The sequence below is a fragment of the Tetrao urogallus genome (assembly GCF_951394365.1).
Source record: "Tetrao urogallus genome assembly, chromosome: 35".
Lineage (NCBI taxonomy): Eukaryota > Metazoa > Chordata > Aves > Galliformes > Phasianidae > Tetrao > Tetrao urogallus.
Window position 1 is genome coordinate 165741 of NC_136848.1, and position 19435 is coordinate 185175.

Consider the following 19435-nt stretch of genomic DNA (forward strand, 5'->3'; position numbering starts at 1 on the left):
CAATTTGCTAATTTAGAATAGCCAAATTACTGTTACTACTTAAATCACTGCAATTCCTAGGAGATGCCTTATTGGGGCCTCCTACGAACAAAAATAAACTCTGCTGGTAAGAAGAGAAAATTCAAAATGCTGTTGGCTTAAGCAGTTCCAGAAATCTGTGCTATCGGGTACAGGAAGTACACTTCTCAGCCTGGCTGATTCAACTACCAGCTTTCTGGAAAAGGAAGAGTGTTTTCCAATTCATTTTGAGCAGTGCTCGAAGGCCACAAAAAATATTCACAACTAAAATACACTTCACTGCAGGTCGTATACAGCGAGATTTGTTTCAGTGACAAGAAACTGAGACGTTTACGGTTGTGAGGTGAAATTATTCTCCCTCTGATGAGTAGAACATTAAATTCAGCTCACAGAAACTACTTTCTATTCCCCATTCACTCCTTACCTCAATATATGCTGGCTCAGTTCCTGCAGCTGAGATGTTGGGCTGCCAGTCCTTAGGAGATTTAGAGAGGTATTTTGAATCTGTCACAACCCATTTCAATCTAGGCCAACCTAGAGCCAAAATTAAAGTGGAGCATTAATAACAGTTTACTTAGTGACAGATTTATATTGTGCAAGAATACACAAAAACACATCATTTATCCAAGTTTAGTTATGCAAACACAGTAACAATCCAATCCAAGCTGGTAGCCAGAAGGCATTTCTCATCAGGGAGTTCAGTGGGCAGCAAGGCACTTCCTCTACTCAGGAAAGATCCCTGCAGTATTCCTAAATATAGATTGTTCCATCATTAATAAAACTGCTTTTGAATCTGCCAAACGTCACTGAAGGGATACGAGGACAAACCATGGCTTGTACTCCCAGATCAACACAGTCGTTCTGTTAGATACATCAAATCAATCTACGCCATACACACAAAGCCCACAACAGTAAGAGATGCTCTTGGGAAAATTGTTCACTTTAAGCCCTGAAAAATGCATTCAGACTTCTGACAACTAATTTCAAACAGTTCTGCTATAGCAAAAGTACAATCAGAAGTGACGACATAACCCATCTAACCTTTAAACTGAACAATTTCTCCATTTTGGGTTTTTGGAAGCCCTTTTAGACAGACTTCAGTGGTGAGGGCCAAAGCAATACCACAGCTTCCCAGAAGAAAACCAATCTGCTGACCACCAGCATCCTGAGGAAAGAGAGGAAGAGGGGGAGGAGTCATTCCTGTTCAAAGATGACATTAGTCAGCTTTTCCCTTACCAAATTCTAAAGACTGGTAATGCTCTGGAAATCTGCCGTTATTCTTGGTTTCCTCTTACTAAATTCTTTACTTTTAGACAGTTTTTGATATAAAGTAATATGGCAACATAGTGAAAGTTCTGGTAAGGGTAAAGAAAATGCTTTTGTTGAGTATTCACAAAATACTTCACATCTTCAACCTCCAGCAAAAATTAAAAAAACTGGCACATGTGAAGCAAGGCTCGAAATGAGACCCCATCGCACCAGTCAGAAGGCAGATGCACAATATTACCTGCACCAAAGGTATCACTTGCAGTAATAGTAGCCAGTGCTACTGTTGTCCAAACTACAGCACTGAGGCAAATGGACCATTTGCAGCTGCTCAGCACAGCTCTCTGGTCAATATATTTTTCCATGTTTTTGAAGTCCTACTGCATGTTCCTAACAGCCTCGCACATTGTGTTAATAGAGAGCAGCTGAGGCAGCTGCTCTGTGCTGTGAAACACTTCCAGAGGTTGGTGATCTGACTTGGTTTTCATCCCACATCTGCCTATTACTCCTCTAAGTTCCATCAACGTTACCTTTCTGGTAAGAGGTACCTCTATAGGCACTGGTATCACTTCTGCTAGGAGACAGCCGTAAAATGCCACCATAAACATGACTGGGTCATTGTTTGGATACACAAGGGCTACCTGCAATTCACAAAAATGTTTCGTTAGTTGAAATATGAGGAAAAAAAATACAAAGTTCAGATCTGTAGTAACTAAAAGTCAGAAGACTTTATTTTTTTTCATTTTAAGAGAGCCATTTTCACGGGGTTTCTTCAAGCACTGTTCCACATATCTGTACATGCACTTACTCCAAGCAATCACATCAGCATTCCCATATTCCACACACATATGAAGAGGCACACAGTCAAAACAGAGTTCTAAAACTGTATTTCTTCCAGCTGCGATGCTCTCCCTTAGATGTACTGCAAGGTCCAGAGCCAAAAAGGAGGAGCCAGGAGGACTGAAAAGTCACAAAAGCATCTTTCCCCAACAGCCTGCTCCTGGGATAAGTGCCTTGCTATTAGGAGAACAACATTTTGGTCTCTGTTGTAAGTTACAGGCCCCCAAAACTCTCTCTGTGCTTCACAGGGAAAACCAGACAGTCCCAAACTCATTACCCTATCTCCAGGTTTTAACACAGGTTCATTTTTGGTCCCCAGTTTGTTAAGCAGTGTGTAGGCCAGCTTGAGACTTCTGCTCCACAGTTTGCCTAGAACACAAAGGAGAGAGACTTGCACAACTCTAAATCAATCCAGCATACAAGAAAATACTTCAATTCCTGACTGCTTTAACCATCCACAGTCACCTTCCTCTGTTTCACGCTGCTTTGTCTACAAAGCTCCATAAAACAGGAAGATGTTTGCAGTCAGACTAACACCAACAATCCTGTGTTCTAACTGCTTCTACGGAACAGCTCAGCAATGGAAGCCAGGGCTCAACTCACCATATGTGAGGGTATAAACTGGTTTCCCTGTAACATCCAGTGCTGTCAGACAGGGGCATTTAGCTTGTGTGGTTCCCCAGCGCTGCAGTGCTGCTTCTAAGGCAGGGGGCCAGTTACAAACAACTCCCAGTGGTTCTCCTTTCACAGGCGTCATCTGGCGTCCTTCTGGCTTGGGCTGATTTGGATCAGGCTGTGGAACTGAAGGAAATTCAACAATGTTTCCAATACACCTTGCACTATTTGTTCTGGAGCAGTTAATTCCACAAGACACGTTGAGAACAAATGCCTTTTTCTTATAGCTTTCAGGTTTAACCACCCCGTGACACTTCTCTAGGAAGCCCTGCACACAGCAAAATACCTCTGCCTTCTCCTAAAATGCCATTAAGAAGTATTCAGTACAGTAGTGAGGAAGGTACCACAGAATTGGATAAAAGAAAAGCTTAGAAAATAAGGTTGTAATGAAATAACAAGTGAAGACAATTAATTTTGGAAATCAAAGCAGAGAAGCCTAAGCAGAGGAAGAGTCTTTAAGCATTTAAATAGTTTTTGTTAGTAGATTTAGTTATTGTAAGAAGTCAGCATGGTGGAGGCCCCACAGAACTCAGCAGTACAGTGTGTTATTTCATTTTTCTTTTAATCAGACTCTTCATGAACACAGTGCAAATAGTAAATGTATCCGAGTCAACATCAAAAACAAAGGCATAAATAAGTACAGGACTGCGTGCATCAAAAATGATTCACAAAAACATTGAGTGCTATTACCTTCCACAATTTCTTCAAAGTCGTCCACAAAGAATTCTTTCAGAGGTGGCCTCTTAGGCCTTTTCAAGGTGTTCAACAACTGTTGAATCTTTGTGGAGACTCTGCTACTCACAGGAACACCTGAAGGGAAAGAATTTGTCTAATGAAGTGTGCATCACCTCTATAAATGCACATGACCTACCTTCTTCCACTGCAGGATACTTCTCTTGATGTGTCCACTCATTCAACTATTGCTCCATCATTAAAACTTGTGCCAAGCAGGATGACACTAATAAGGGTAATATCAATTATAATTAACCCAGCGGTGAGGAAATGCTAGGAATAAAAACTCATTCTTAAGGCATTTTTACTCCATTCTAAAGTCTGATCTCCCTGATTTCCTCTGACAAGCTGCACTCAGTGTAAACCATTGGCTACAGATCTGCACCTGCACACAGCACTGATCAACTGCAGTGGAAGAATCGCCAGCAGAGGAGGGGCACAACGGGACCAGAGATATTAATGCCACCCCTCCACCCAAAGGTTTGTGCCAAACAGCTTACAGTGACTATTATCAGCACCATGAGATCTTAATTAGAGCTTAAACTTATGCACTTTCATTCATCTTACCTGCCATTCTCAGGACTCCAGGACAATAACTTTAGCTAACAGTTTACCCATGCATTTCTACTGCTTTCTAGAAAAAAAGTCTGCTATTTCTGCTATAATTTTCTCCAGTTCAGTTAAAAGCAGGTGACCACTATAGCACACAACCACTTCCAACTTGTGAAATGCTTCAAGGGGACAAACGTAATCACGTGTTTTGTTCTCCCAACTCAAGCCCTTCCTTAAGGCCACTGTGACACCTGTGTGCTCTGAAAGGTTCCATACCATCGGCAGTGTCCATCAGACTGGACCGATTGGATCCCTTGTGCATGCCCTTCACGATCCCTGAAGGAGGAAGGTCAATTGCTGCTGGGCGTGTGGAGGAAGAGGAGGTAGTTGCTGTGACATCTGGGGGAACTGAGAAATTTTCTAAAAATTTAAAAAACAAAAAAAAAAAAGAAAAAAAAAGGAGATAATTGAGGTGACAATTAACATATACCTCTTCTTATCAGATGGAAAAAGCAAAGCATTAATTACCTGCTGCCAACCAGCTTAAAAATAATTCAATGGGTTGCATTTATAAGGTCTCTTAATAACGCTAAACATGTTGCTTCCTAAATATTAAGCAACTCCGGGAAGCATATGTTATCTATTCCAGAAAACAGAAAACAAAGGCACAAGATGAGTGGTTTTATCCACATCAGAAAAGCTGCTTGGTAAAATATTTAGATAATTTGGTTTTGGTCACAAACCTTCAAAATCAACCTTATCTCTTGACATTCAGTACTGCTAAAAAAAAAGTTTGAAATCCAAGCAATGTCTGAAATATTCAGAACCCCAGAACAAAAACCTGCATCACCTCTCCTGTAATCTCTCTTACTAGAACTCTACTATGTAATTTTCGTTTTGGCCAGTAAAGCTCTGTAAAACCAAACAAGCAGCAGTCTATTGACTGCAGAACATCAAACAACCACATCAGGCTTACATTTCTTCCAGCTCAGTGGCTGCACAGTGCAAGCCTGCGAGCTGTGAGCTGGGTCTGTCTTTTGCTTTAAGTTGCAAGACACTGTTCTGCTTTCCAGATGAGTTTGTAAGCTTCAAAACTGCAATAACTGCGTATTTCAGTAACTCATCAACTTCTTCAGTAAGCAGTTTTTGCTTACATAGGATTTCTTTATACAACACCATAGGCTCAATTATCTGATAGGGCACAAATGTTCTATTCTAGCTTAATAGAAGTAGCAACTGTTGCTTCTGAACGGGAATAAAAACAAATCTTTAAACTGCACATGAGCTTACAAAGATACAGTCTGAAGGAAATTCAGCAAGGCTTCTGCAACCGATTCTCTGCTCCTCTCTCTAAGAAAGAACTGCATACCTTTGGAGATATGGTGGCAAGGAATATTTCTCGTGCGCTGAACTTCTAAGCTCACTGGGAAGGATTCAGATTTTATACAACTTCAAATATTTGCAGGGCTTTTTATCTTTCTCCCCACAGAGCTGCACCAAGTTGTGTATATCAGAATTCCCATTCTTTTGAATTAGGATGAATGTGGCGTCAATGCAGCAAAAAAACCCGATGCTTTCCTGCATAAACTTCTAATTTCATCAGACAGCAGTTATTCTATAGATAAAAAGCTAGATTACCTTAATTCATTACAGAAGTTAATGTGGCTTTCTGCATTCCCCAACTAAGAAGAGCCTCTGTGCTTCATAAGCAGATTCACTACTTTGACTACATTTTACAGGCAACTCCCCCAGTCTGCCACTTCAGAAGACAACTTGCATTGCAGCAAAGAAACAAACAAATGAAAAATAACACAGGGGAAAACAAAAGAGAAACAAAAATTCCAGCACTTCTAGGCACTGCTTGCCCCAAACCAGTTAAGCAAAAGCAGAGAGCACACAACAAACAGACATTTCCTAAGATGCAGTAGTATCCTTAACAGCAGATAAAGAAACATACACAGAGCAAAAACAAACTGCAATTTCATACAGAAGCATCAGCAGCAAGGAGCACCTCAGAGCCTCAAAAAACTGAGCCTGGGGTATCCAGATCTGTAGGTTTATGCTCCATCTTCTCAACACCACAACGCTGACTATTTCTCACACTAGTCAGGAAAGATCTACGCTCCATCTTACTTCACTGCAGCCATTTTCTCTGAATGACATGCTCCGCTGTTCTCCTATTTGGCTGCTCTGCTGTTTGTGGGGTTCTTTTTCTGTTTGTTTGTTTTTCTTCTGATACAACACAAACAATGAACCATTCGGAATGTTAAAATATAGCATTTCCCCCACTCAGTAGGCAAAGACACCGCCCATGTCCTGTAAGCAGGGCACAGGTGTCAAATGCTATTTGCACATGGCAGCTTTGTGCACGCAGTACCTTCAACTAGCTGTAAACGTAAGCGATGCTGTGTACAGAACCAAAGTCATGCCCACTGTCAGTGCCCTCATCACACCACAGAACCTCTCCTACTTCAGGAACCTCCTAGTCCCCACTTCCCCTTTTTGCCACCAACCCAGTATTCTGAAACTGCTACAGAAGAAAAAAAGTCGTGATCCTATCAAGTTTCACCAGAACTGAACTCTCGTTCCAAATTTCCCTTACACAATGGACAACTCCAGCTTTATACATACAGTCTGAACTTGAAGCAATTTTTCTGTTCGTACCCATCTCCTACCTATTCGAGTATTGGCAAATACATCAGCTAGTGACCCACTGGTCCCTTTGCCTTCTCCATGGGAAAGTGTAGAGGATGCTGATGAAGATGTGGATGACCCCTGAATAGATCGGTTGATCCAAGACTCAGCATTCTGTAAGCTCTGATGCAATGCAGCAGAAAGAGCAGCTTGACGCCTTAGCGACCCCTCATCCTCGGATGCGGAAGACGTGTCTGTGTGGAAGCAGAAAAGAAACTCCAGCTGCTTAGGGAAAAGCACATTGCACTGAACATGCTCTCCTTGCAAGTCACATATCAATGGCACAGGCACGTAATATGAAGATCTTTTTTCACAGGCTGTGTCAAAAAAAGTTAAATAGGCCAAAACAAAGTTAAAGCAGCAGACATATCCAATGTGAATACATTTACTCCTGGTGTTCTGCCCTTGTTTACTGCATGTAAAAGACACAACACAGGCAAGTATCCTTGTGGGTTCTCCGCGTTTCATTCTGTCTCGTTACTTTCCCACTCATATTCTGTTATCAGATGCTGCATTGCCTAACCCTGGTAGTTCTGAAATGGAAAGTGAGGGCTCAGTATCTCTGTCAAAAGTGAAAATTCACGCAACAAAGCAGAATGCAGGCACTGGGAAACAAATGTGCCAAGGCCACATGCAGAAAATGCTTTTGTCTGGTATTTTAAATGGATCCCTTTCAATGGCAGAAAACAAAACAAAACAAAAAAAAAGGGGGGAGGGGGAAAAAAACCACAAAAGGAACCACATCCTGCATTTCCATGCAAACAGATATTTTGTTGTCCTAAAGCTGCAAAATAATAATCTACCATGAATAAAACACTCATTACTTGACACATTAAGCTGTCCAGTGCTATGTACAAACACTTACCTGTTCTTCACAGTGATTATCTGCTGGAGGAAAAGTCTGATTCCAGCTGATGCTAAGTGAATGCTAACCTTTATTTGTGTGGTGTCCACAGCTCAGAATTTGCTGCTGTACAGGACAAGCTAGTATAAAGCTGAGACCTGGACAGACACCAGGAAAAGGCACCCGAAAGAAATGAAGATAAAAGGAGGTAAAAGAACAGTTATGAGGGAAGTGGGCTAACAGTGCAGCTTCATGTCAATTCCTAATTATGAGGGCTTTTACTGAAATAGATGTGGGGGAAGCAAAAGAAGCCTCAGTACAGAAGGCCAGCTCAGTTCCTGCCAACCTCAGTTCCTTGATTCTTTAAAAGCTCCCAGAAGAGGACTCATTTTCTCTGTCCCAGAGGCAGCTCCATGAAAACAGCTGCTCAAAAGTAGCAAGAGCCCTACAGGAGTAGCAGCTACCCACAAAGGTGCAGAAGATCTTGTATATTTTGAAAGCTGCAACCTCTTAATTTTGGAAACTGTTACAAATGCATACCTTAACATCCACACAGACAGTCACACTGTGAGAACCTAACCTGGGGGAGTGCAGGCGTCAGCTGGAGACTGAACAAAAGTAGATCGCCTTTTTGTGGGCATGGGGAGGGCCATTTTCTGTTCTTTGTGTTTTGCCAGTGCTGCTTGAACTGCTTCCGTGTGGATATCTGCAAAATGGAAGTTAACGTGCTCAATTTTGCAACAGTAGAGGAGAAAAAACACACAAGGCTTACATATGCTCAACTACTGCTTGCCTTCTACACACACACAACCCCCGTTTTACTGCACCTTCCCAAACGACTACATATTGCCATCTCACGAGGAGCCCTCCTAGAGTAGATCTGCACAGCAGTCATCAATTCCACAAACAAATTATTATCGGCCACTTCACCAAACCTGGTTACCAACAGACACGGTTAAAATAGGCTTTTCATTCTGCGAACAACTGGTATTGGAGAGCTGCATTCAAGCCAGAAAATCAAGAAGGCAAAGAGTTATCTGTATCTTCTACTCTGCACTTCAGCTGCTACAGTCCCACATGTCTGATGTTCCTTCACAGAGAACCAAGGTAGTGTTTTTGGTCAGGGGACCATTAGCCTTCATTGGCAAGAACCCCAGGTGATGGGGATCTGCCCTTACCAGATCGGTAGCGTTCATCTCTGGCTCCCCCTGAGCGGGCTCGGTGAAATTTGGATGATGATGAGGAGGGAGCCGGGGCTGGAGCTGCAGATGGAGTGGGTGTCTGAGTTCTGGATTCCTTCTGGAGAGCCGGATCAACCCCTGGGAAGACAGTTCAGAATTAGCAGCGTGATGGGTGGTACAGTTACAGATGCCAGTTTTTAGAGATCATTCTCATTCACAACACTTTTAGGCACTGCTGTTAAGGGCACGGTGAGGAAAGGGCTCTGACTGTTGCACTACAAGTTAAGCTTCAGTTGCAAAAATACGTAGAAAAATCCATTCAGAAGCTGCTTGTTAGCCAGCACCGCACTGATCAGCGTGCCTTACTGACAGGAAAACCAGTAATGCACCAGCAGTGGCAAGAGCCTTTGCTGCTCACATAACCAAACCAGTGCAGGGGCAACTTCCAGCATGTGCCAAGAACTGAGCGGCTTCAACACCACAAAAAAGTTTGTTTTCCCATGAATACAGTGAATCTGATAAGAAATTACTGCTTTACATAATTCTCCAAGGCATGTCAGCAATGGTTGCTACTGAATTTTAATTTTAGAATCCGTGCCTCAGTGGGAATTTCTTGAAGACTAAAACCAAAGGTCACAGAGCTGCAATTACCATGAGGTTGTCACCTGAAGTCACACAAGAAAAGAGCAATTGTGTCACTAAATATGCACTGCTTCTGAATTCTCACAAACTACCAAAGGATTAGAGAAATGAAGAGGAAACCACAAGTGCTGGGTTCCAATTCCAGTTACACCACTTTCTTAGTGTGTGGTTTTACGTACACAACTCAAAGCAAGCACCTCCAGTTCAGGGTACTTATAATACCAGCAAATCACACCCAACTTGCTGCAGAAACCTTCAGCCATCTCCTACACCTTCCAACATCCTAAAGAGCAGAATATTTATTTGTTACATTGAAAGCTGTTATTTTTTCAGCATCATTCATCCAAAACTTGAAGCAAGATCAGTAAGCCAAAGCTTTAAAATTGACAGCTTAATATATCCTAAATCCTAATTCATCAGATAGCCTCCTTATAGTTTGCATAGCACCAAGCATTTTAAATTTGCATAGGCACAGACTGCATGTGATCCAAATGAAGTTAATTATCTCTTTGAATACCAAAGGGAGCTCATCTAGGATACAAGCAGCAGTAGAGAACTGCCCCCTGATTGGGCCATACTTATCCTCATCATAAAGGAAAGTTTTATTTTGATCCAAAGACAACACAACTTCACAGACAACAAAGAGAAGCGTCACTTTCTGATATTTCATCACTTACGAAGCTGAGCACCCACTAGATGTCAGCAGCACATTTAGCACTATTTGTAATAAATTACTGAATTCATAGTCAGTTCTTTCTTCTAAGCCTTGCAGAACCACCTTATCCATTCTGCAGGGCACTGCCAGGCAAACACAACACTCCCTCTATGCTGGGATCGCATTTGTCGGTGAGCAGCACTGCACACCGAGTGCCGTTTGAACACCTTGAAGCCACTTAACAACTCAGGAGCCCAATAAAGCACGTGAGCACACATCAGGAGCAGTGTGTTTAACTGCAGCAGATCACATGTGCTTATAAGAAAGCAACACAGGTGAGCTGAGCCCTACAGGTGAGAGGCTCAGCACTCCCTTCACAGCAATGCTGCCACAGCTGCAGCTTCTCCTGGCAAAGCTGCAAGCTGCAGAGATGAGAGAAGTAATTGGACGTTTGTTTCTGAAGGATGTGATGCATTTTTAATTGACGTTGGTTTTTTTAGCAGAACTGGATGTTTTCTGATCTGGCAGTTTGCTGAAGGCGGACGATCGGTGATTTTGGCAATTCTTATAATAAAAATACTCTTAGACTAAAAGAATCAGTAAAAGCACCACATATGATCAAGGAGAAACACGTGAGCAACAAGGGCAGAAGGGCTCATTCATCTGACAAACTGCAGCAAACCTGTTATTCTGCTGTTCTGCATACAGCTCTGCATAGAGCATTTGTGTGGGATATTCCTTATACCACAGCTTTCCAAATAAAAACTGTGTAAATAACAAACACAAAGAGCTGAGGTTTGCAAACCCCGAGCAGCACTCCCAGAATCATCCCTGCTCTCTCCCTGTGCTGAGAACTCATCATGCTGTGAAGATTTCAGACACTGAGATGGATCTCAGCACTGCCCCGTGCGAGACATGATGGGAGCAATCACATCTCCCATTGATTTAGTCCTGGAAACGATTTTGAAGATGGACAAATTGCTTTCCAAGAACCAAGTGCTAAGCTTTATTTGTAACTGTGATAGCCCTCAGACTTCAGCAGGAATGATTCCCCATGTGTGGCAGCTGCAAGTCAGATCTTGTAAGAGGGTGAAACTCTTCCAACAGCACTAAGCTGCAGCGCGTGTGCGTGATGCACAGGTTTAGGCAAAGCTGTTCTATCACTGGTTATTACCATTCCACTTCAGCTCCTGTCTGAAATAATGCAGTGCTGAACGAGGGGAAAAAAACAAAGGAAAAAAGAGGAAAAATGGAAAGCAGAGTTGTGTCGGGTTGTGGGGACAGGACACGCATGGCAGCCATGCGCAAAGCACAGCAGAAACACTTCATTTCCAAAGAAATTAAGGAGTAAAATAACAAAGCTGTAATGTTTCCACCTATCCATGAATAACAAAAATGAACAAAGGAACAAAATAGACATAAACTACAAAAATTCAGAGATCAAACTGTACCAGCTTTGAACGTTATCAGTTTCCCCAGTTTCCAACACCCTTCCCTCATGCACTGGGACACAAAACACACCCAGCTGTGCTCAGCCCTCTGTTCAGTACACACTCCATATTCCCTTCTAAATGCAGTCATTTTAAAAAGTTTGTTTCTTTCTTGATGAGAAGAGAAAAAGGGGCAAGATCACAGAACTCCAGCAGCTAAAAAGAAAGGTCTGACAGTGAGTCAGGGCTAATGAATATAATTTCCTTTACACATTAGCAGAGGAACAGAATTATCTTAAATAGCAAGAAAACGTACTCTGCCAAAAGTCTCTGTGCAAGGGCTGCTAATTTTGGCACGAGGTACTCCTGCATCCGCACTGATTGAGCTAAAAAGCCCTAAGTGCTTTTCCAGGTTTGCAGCAACTGATCCGGGCAGGAGCTGCTCCCCAAGGCAGAAGTCTGCCTGCAGCCCACAGCAAAGGCTCCTTCCAAGAGGCAGTGAGTAACTGTGCCACCTCCAGGTGCCACAACAGTTCACCCAACAAGCATTTCACAAAGAAACAGCGCTGCCTTACAACTTTTTGGTTGTCACACATGACTGAGAGTTCCTCCAAAGCACCAGCTTTATCCCAGCAAAAGCAATACCTCCCTGCAGCCTTCCATTTAGCTACAGCTAAACTCATTAAGAAAGATACTAACACCAAGGTGACAGCAGGGTGGCATTCGGTTTTGGAGAAGGTTGGTCAGCAGCATGACGTGAAACAAGCAACACTGAAATCTGCTGCATTACTCACCCTGCAGAACCTGGAGCACTGCTCAGAATTCCTCCTCCAAAGCCTTTTTGTGCAGCAGCTGGCAGGAAACAGGAGTAACGACCAGGAATGCTATCTCCATCGCTTCAGTACATTCCACTTACAAAAATGGATGTTGCACCAGCAAAACACGTATCTTTAGGTAATCAACACTGTTGCCTTAACTCAAAAATAAGGAGGCAAGTTCCCAGAGGCAATGGGAATGGAGCACAGGTTTAGCAATCAGAATCTCCCAAATTACAATTCTGACATGCCTTGGCATGTCACTCCACCTTCCTTCATCTCCTTTCACATCTACGCAATGGAGACAATACAAGAGCTTTGAGAAGTGCAACGTGCTAAATGCCAGGAGTACATTTTTCTGTTGTTGTTGGGAGCTAAATTAATTTTCCGCTCGTTAAAGGGTGACCTGATTCTGTATCCCTCACGCATGACTTCAACGGCATTTTTACAACTGGAGATTCCCAGACACAGAGGCATCTGGCTACAGGATACATAAAGAGCTGAGGGCTGAGCCAGAGCAGCAGTCAAAACGCGATCTTAATTGCTGTCCTCCTATCAACCCGCGTCTCTTCCTAAACTTTGGCTCATTCTGCAGACTTGCAAAGCACGGCAATTAAAATAGCAGGGCCACAGTCTTGTCTTTTTTTTTTTTGCCCCTCTTCTCTTAACTAAACAAGATTTTATGAAACAAACCAAATGTGCACAAAGTGATGGGTATGATGGGCACATCCTGCAGGCAGATGAAAAGTAGTTTGAAGAGCTTCAGCCTCCACTGGGCTCTATGAAAGCCCATCTGCCAAGAAGGCACCTGAACATTGGAGAGGAGCTTGGATGGCTCAAGATCTGCTGGTACACACACTGGACTGAGACTGCAAGACGTGCTTGACAAACACCAACTTACAGAGACCATAAAGAGGGGTTAGTCAAGTGCATTAGTTTTGGGTTTCCTTAAATAACAGAAACAGATTTGATACTGAGGTACTGATTGTGCACACTGAGACCTCAGAGATTCCTATCACATCCGTGGTTCAGGGAGGAGTCTTCACTCAGGGTGCTGCCTGCAACAATCTGAAGGCTAAAAAACAACTTGTGCTTGCCTTGCTGCCTTCAGTCCATCAGAATACACTGCTTTTGTACATAAACACCCACTGCAGCAGCCAGTCTCACGCAGCAGATACAGCAACAGCTCTTGTTGAATATGCAAACAAAATGCAGCTGGGAAACACCGGGGATGGAGCAGCCCAGCAACCCAGGCACCAAGCGGTTTGGAGCTGCAGAGTCCAGGTGCTACCACACAACAGCAGAAGAGCTGGTTTGTATTGCTCAAGCATTTGTCTGAACTGCTGCAATTTCCTCAGAAAACCCATACAAACTTTTCCCGGTGGAAGCAGTGCTGATTGTCAATAAATGCACTTTTAGCCTTTGCTTTTTTCTTTTCTTGGCAGTGGCTCAGCCTCAGTAAATTACAGTAACTCCAGTCACGGCTGCCTATCATACCCATTCACTCCCCACACTGCTAAGAGCCAGACGGATTAGTTTTGAATGGTTAAGCATATCAGAAGCACAATTATTTTGGGTAAGCAACCCCATAATAATTACTGGACATATTTTCAGCCTTGTCCTTCAGTTTAAAGCTATGTATCATTATCCTGCTGTGAGTCAGACCTATAGCTGAGGATCTCTGATCCAAAAGAAACAGATGTAAACAAAGTATGTGAATTCAGCAGTAAAATAAACCAACACAAAACTAAAATGCTGATGTTTCTCTTACAGGGAATTAAGATGGCTGAAAGAAAGACACAACATGTACCAACTCTGCAGTCAATCTGTAAATTTTCAAGAATGATTTGTGAGGACCTCACATTTTATGACTGATTCAAAGCCCTGATTTCTCTGCAGACAAGGGAGCAGGAAGTGATTTACGCACAACAGAGGTAACAACAGGGTGCAGATGGCACCCCACAAAGCCCCAACAAACAGCGGAACCGGCAGGAATCCCTGGAGCTCTGGATGAGCCAGGGAACTGAAGGCACTGCCCATGCTTTCCTGGCAGCCATGCAAACTGCACAAGTGTAATTATTAGACAGCTAAGGAAACGCAAATCTAAACAGAATGGCTCAGAGGCGGACAATGAAACGTCAGGGCTGCGCTCCACAGCCATTCCATGGATCCCTTTCATGTCAAGGCCATGCAAAAGCATTACAACAGCCCCAAGAAGCACCTACCTTGTGTTTGAGGGACGTACGGAGCCAGGAGCTTTGCTCTCTTCTTCTCATAACCCTTTTGTGTGATGTCTCCTAAAATCAAGAAGAGAAAGATCACTTAAAACAAACAGAATGCTGAGGATGGGGTCGAGTTTCATTCGCTTTTCTTTTCAGTGATACGAAAATTTCACCTGAACATGTCAATGCATTCGCCAAAGGAAATCTGAAACCAAATCCATGTGAGTACATTATGATTTCAAAGTCTTTATAGTACAGTTCCCATAGTTTCCCTTGGGATCACAGATATACACAACACACTATTTAAATGCAATAATTTGAATCAGAACAGCTATCTAAATCAAATATCAAAGCCATGAAAACCTAAAAAGGAAAACTCAGAGTGCATGAGAATATTGTGTGACCACAAAGCCAACTTGGCTATGGTTGTACAAAGCCATTCCCAAGCAACAGGGCAAAGTGCATGTTCAGAGCCTGGTCCTAAAGTAATCAAATTGAGCAAATAAAAGTGAGCCCACTGCAGGAAGGAACATCATTCAGAGCACCTACAGAGTGAGGTAAGGATGAACAGAGCCAACTTCAAGACTACTGCTCTGGAAGCACGTGATGTGATGCAGAAGATCAGACTTATTTGCATTGGTTTGATATTCAGTGAAAGCAAGCTGCTGTTTGTTTTTTAACTTGTTGATAGCTGTAATTCCATCGTTTGCCTGCTAGCAGAATGATGCAGAAGATAGGAGCTTGAGCTCCACAGAAGCAAAAACTCTAGAGGAGAAGTATTAGTAAACTTTTCCCTTTAAAAAAAAAACAACAAAACCCTAATCTGTCTGATCCTGGAGATGTACCATCTGGCTGCTGTCTTTTGTTTTAATTTCTCACATTACATCAGAACCACAAGAAAGAAGGAAACCTTGAAGGGATTAAAACAAAAAGCCCTGCAGCATTTCAAGCCTTCTCTTAGCCTGACCCGCACTTATAACCTCATCTCTCTCAGGGCTCAAAGACTGGAAGCGATCAAATACACAGCAATAGGAAAAGAGTTATTTGGTTGTCCTTACTCAAGCTGAAGTACAGCCCACATTCGTGTCACAGCAAGAAACAGCGATGGTGAGCAGCAGGCTGCTTTGCCATGAGCCTGATTAGCACAGGGCTGCAGAGCATTAGGCACTGATCAGCAATGGCTGCTGCTCCTCAGCTCAGCTCAGCTCAGCTGGACAGGAGGGTCAGAAAGGTTCAGGCTGAAAGCCCCCCAGCATGGCTGATGGAGCACAGCTCAGGGGCCGTTCTGGTTATAAAGGTGATTCTGCAGTACTGAAATGCTTGAAGAGGGAACTGAGTGAGCTCCTTTTCCTGGACAGTCAGATCTCCATCATTCAACACCTACAGCAAGGGCTGAAATGGATAAAGGCACTGCTTGGCAGAGGGTGTGCACTTGCACACGCAACTTTATCTCACTTCTCTTTTACTGAGCTTGAGTCAGGCCCCAACAAGTCCAAGCTAATCCAGCAATAGAAAATTAGAATGTCCATGAAGCACTGAAATGCCAAGCAAAGCATTAATTTTAATGCTTGATTGCAATGTACAGCTCAGTCCAATTAATCCAGCTCATAAGAAAGGTATGCTGCTCGTGTTAGAAAACTTCACCTTCAGAAAAGCCCCACACAGAGCATGCACCAAAGGGGTAATATTTCCACTGAGCACATAAGCTAGATCTACAAACTGATCCGTGCTTTGCTTCTCTGTTCTGGGAGCTGCTCCAATTCCCTGCACTGCCTCCTTTGGGTGGCCAACAGAGCAGGGGGGAACAACCACATCAGGAAAAACAAACCTGCATGGGAAGGGGAGGGACTTCCCTTGGAAGCCAACCCACAGATCTGTTTGTAGTCTGTTATTTTGCGATTAATTTCTCCCCAACACTTAATTGGACTCTTGACATTGGTGGTTACACGGTGTATGTAATGAAACGTCTGCCACAGAAAGCTGTCGGAATTACTCAGGAATACCAGGGCACTGCAAACAGATCCCAGTGCTCTGTTTAAGCACTGACAGCATCACATTCTTTTTTACGTACTGGGCAGCAAAGAATTCTTTCCAATCACTTCTTCCACGCTAATATCCCACCAGCAAAACAAACCCAGCATCACAGGAATGCAAGCCCTATGGGTCACAGATCTGCACTTGGAAATTTGAAATGGAGGTGAAATACTATTGAAGAACACAAGGAAACTCAGGTCAAAACATTCTGTGCAACCTTAACTACCATGTGATCACTATCGCTTGAAAGGATTCTCAGAGCACAAACAAATAGAGAAAAAATTCTCTGCTATTTGGCAAGAGCAGGAAAGAAGCTACAAGGAGTCAAACCCAGGCGAAATCAAGATGAGAAATTCCTGGGACTTCCCTGCAGCATCGCAGCTCTGCTCTGCTGAACTTCCACGTACAGCCTGTAAACAAACACAGAAACAAACACACACACAAACCACCAGCAGGATGCAGGCAGCAAGACTCAGGAAAAATAAGGTTGTGTGCAGCTACGGGTGATGGGTATGAGATCATCTTAACAAAGCCAAGGTCTGGTTACCACAACCACAAGAGCTATGGCAGAGCCGATACCACAAGGAAGGAAACAAATGTCCTTCCAAGTGCTGCACAAGTGGAACGAACGCAGTGTGATCTCTCTGGTCCCACACAGGCCACATTTGGTATCAATTCACTGAGACAGAAATCAAAGACCCACCGAGAGAAAATTCTCTTCCATGCTCTCTCCTCTCTGCTGCTCCACAGGAAATGGACATGGCTAGGTGGCGGATTTCCTCACAGAAAATCATAAATTACAGCAACAGGAAGAGAACAAAGACAACGGGGCTGCAATCTCCAGAGCCATTCACTCCTGCTCTATAAACCTGGTAAATCTCCATCAACCCCGCTTCCATCAATTCAATGTTTCGTGACATTTGATGCGTTAAATTCTCCCAGATAGCTAACAAACAACCCAAGAAGAATATCCCCTCTCTGCACAGATGCAAAAGCATTAGCAAAGCAAGGAGAGCTGACAATGTAGCGTTAAAATGGTGCCAGCGTTTGTTCATCCCTAGGAAAGAAGTCACAAACAAAACCACTTCAGCTGAGGCATTCCTCTGGCCCTCTCCCAGCTACAACTGTTTCTGCTCAGTTGTGGGCTATATTTATCCATAGCCTAAGCCATGGCCGTGCCTCCACATGCTGAGGAGGCCCTGCTGAGGAAAAGGAATTCTTGTCAAAAGAAAGCAGAGTTTCAGCTTCATTTAAGATTCCCACATCGCAACCTTTCCTGGTGTCTCAAAAGCCAACGCTTCCCCACGCTGCCTTCAGCCCAACTTCAGCAAATCCTATTCACCTCCTCACCTTGAAGGCCTCGGCTCTGGTAAGCTACAGCCATGGGTCACCAGAAAGGGCTGAAGCACAGCCACAGCCCCTCCATTGCTGTGACCCATCCCATCAGCCTCGCACACACCGTTCCCCTCTCACAGCTTCTTCCATCCCAACCGAAGCTCCAGCATGCAGAGGATAACTCATCCCCACGTGAGAAGGTTCCTCCTGTGCTGCCACAGCTTCTCCTGTGCTGCCACAGCTCAGTTTTCCTGCTCGTGTGCACAGCGTTTGGTGAACCAGAAACAGGACAGGTTCCTCTATTGCACTGCTTCAGCCATTCCTCCCCTTGCTGCCTATTCCTGTACCACCCCCCTCCTCCAATGCTTCCTTTCTGACAGTTTCACAAGAAGTTAAAAATATTCTACTTTTCAAGACACAGCAGGTCTTGCAAACACATCAGGGATGCCATTCCTTGGAGTCAGAGTGGGAAATGACTTGATTTATGGCTCACAGAAACAACACAGTAATGGAGCGGCCGCTTTTCACTGCTTGGAATACCAGGAGAAGGGTCCCGAGTCCATGATGAAATCCAGGAGGATTGTTTGTGATTAAACATATCTCATTAAAGGGAATTCCCTAAGAAAATGCCAAAATGGAGCCTGAGATTCCCTCCTCACAGAGTTCATCCTCATCATATGCATCCAACCCGTGTTTTCCAACTGTTCAGAACTGAGAAGCGAAGCCCGAGTTCCAGGCTTCCGCAGGGCAGCAGGACGCCCGGCCAGCCCCAACCACCAGCCCAGAGCTGCACCTATATTCAAATCCTGCAACAGAGGAGCTGAAAACTTCAGGAGCCTCACCGCCCTGTGACGCCAGGCTGCTTTTTAGCAATTAGCGCTGATGATCTGCTCTAAAGAGCGGTGCTCAATCAGTGTAAGGTGGTAACACCAGCTAATCCTGCTATGCTCTGACAATGCTCCTCTTTCAACATCCACGCTCCCCTTCCCCCATGGAATGAGAACACTGAATCATTTACTGTCTAACAAAACCATAATTACTCCACTGGAGAAATTAAGGAAAATGATCACGTAGCACACAGCATCTCTCCAACAAAGCCTCCAAACACTCGACTGTATCAAGCAGAAGATTCAAATTCGAAATGAGCGTGTATGCATTTGAAAAAGTGTTTGTATGCTTTTAAAACAACAGCAGAAACACAGTTTGGATGTTTCTAACAGCTGCTGCTAACTGAGAAACTTGACAATGCTTCCGGTTATGTTCATTAGCTCCAAAATACAGATACCTGCTCTGTTTACTCAACAGCAAGCACCGTGACAAAATCATATGAAGAAAGGAAAGAATTATGTTATCACCTCTACATCTGTACTTCAGGTCTTACTCACACAAGTGCTTCCTGGCTCTGCCTTTTTGCCCTCCTCCCCCCTCAGATCCCTGGGCACAGCCTCAGCCCGCATCCCCTGCAGCTCTATCACCTCTCACTTCCTCTGCACAAACACA

The 19435-nt window shown here is 43.7% G+C and overlaps 1 protein-coding gene across 1 annotated transcript in view; it reads right to left on the reverse strand.

The window, feature by feature from the left end:
• DIP2B (disco interacting protein 2 homolog B) overlaps positions 1–19435 on the reverse strand; it is a gene marked incomplete at both ends in the record, with an annotated part of 57172 nt that overhangs the window by 15430 nt on the left and 22307 nt on the right. The window contains 11 exons of the mRNA XM_079547936.1: positions 443–552; positions 1060–1183; positions 1815–1925; positions 2402–2493; positions 2728–2925; positions 3490–3609; positions 4360–4503; positions 6759–6971; positions 8202–8327; positions 8800–8940; positions 14570–14641. Coding sequence (XP_079404062.1) covers positions 443–552; positions 1060–1183; positions 1815–1925; positions 2402–2493; positions 2728–2925; positions 3490–3609; positions 4360–4503; positions 6759–6971; positions 8202–8327; positions 8800–8940; positions 14570–14641 — 1451 coding nt within the window. The remainder of the gene's footprint in view (positions 1–442; positions 553–1059; positions 1184–1814; positions 1926–2401; positions 2494–2727; positions 2926–3489; positions 3610–4359; positions 4504–6758; positions 6972–8201; positions 8328–8799; positions 8941–14569; positions 14642–19435) is intronic.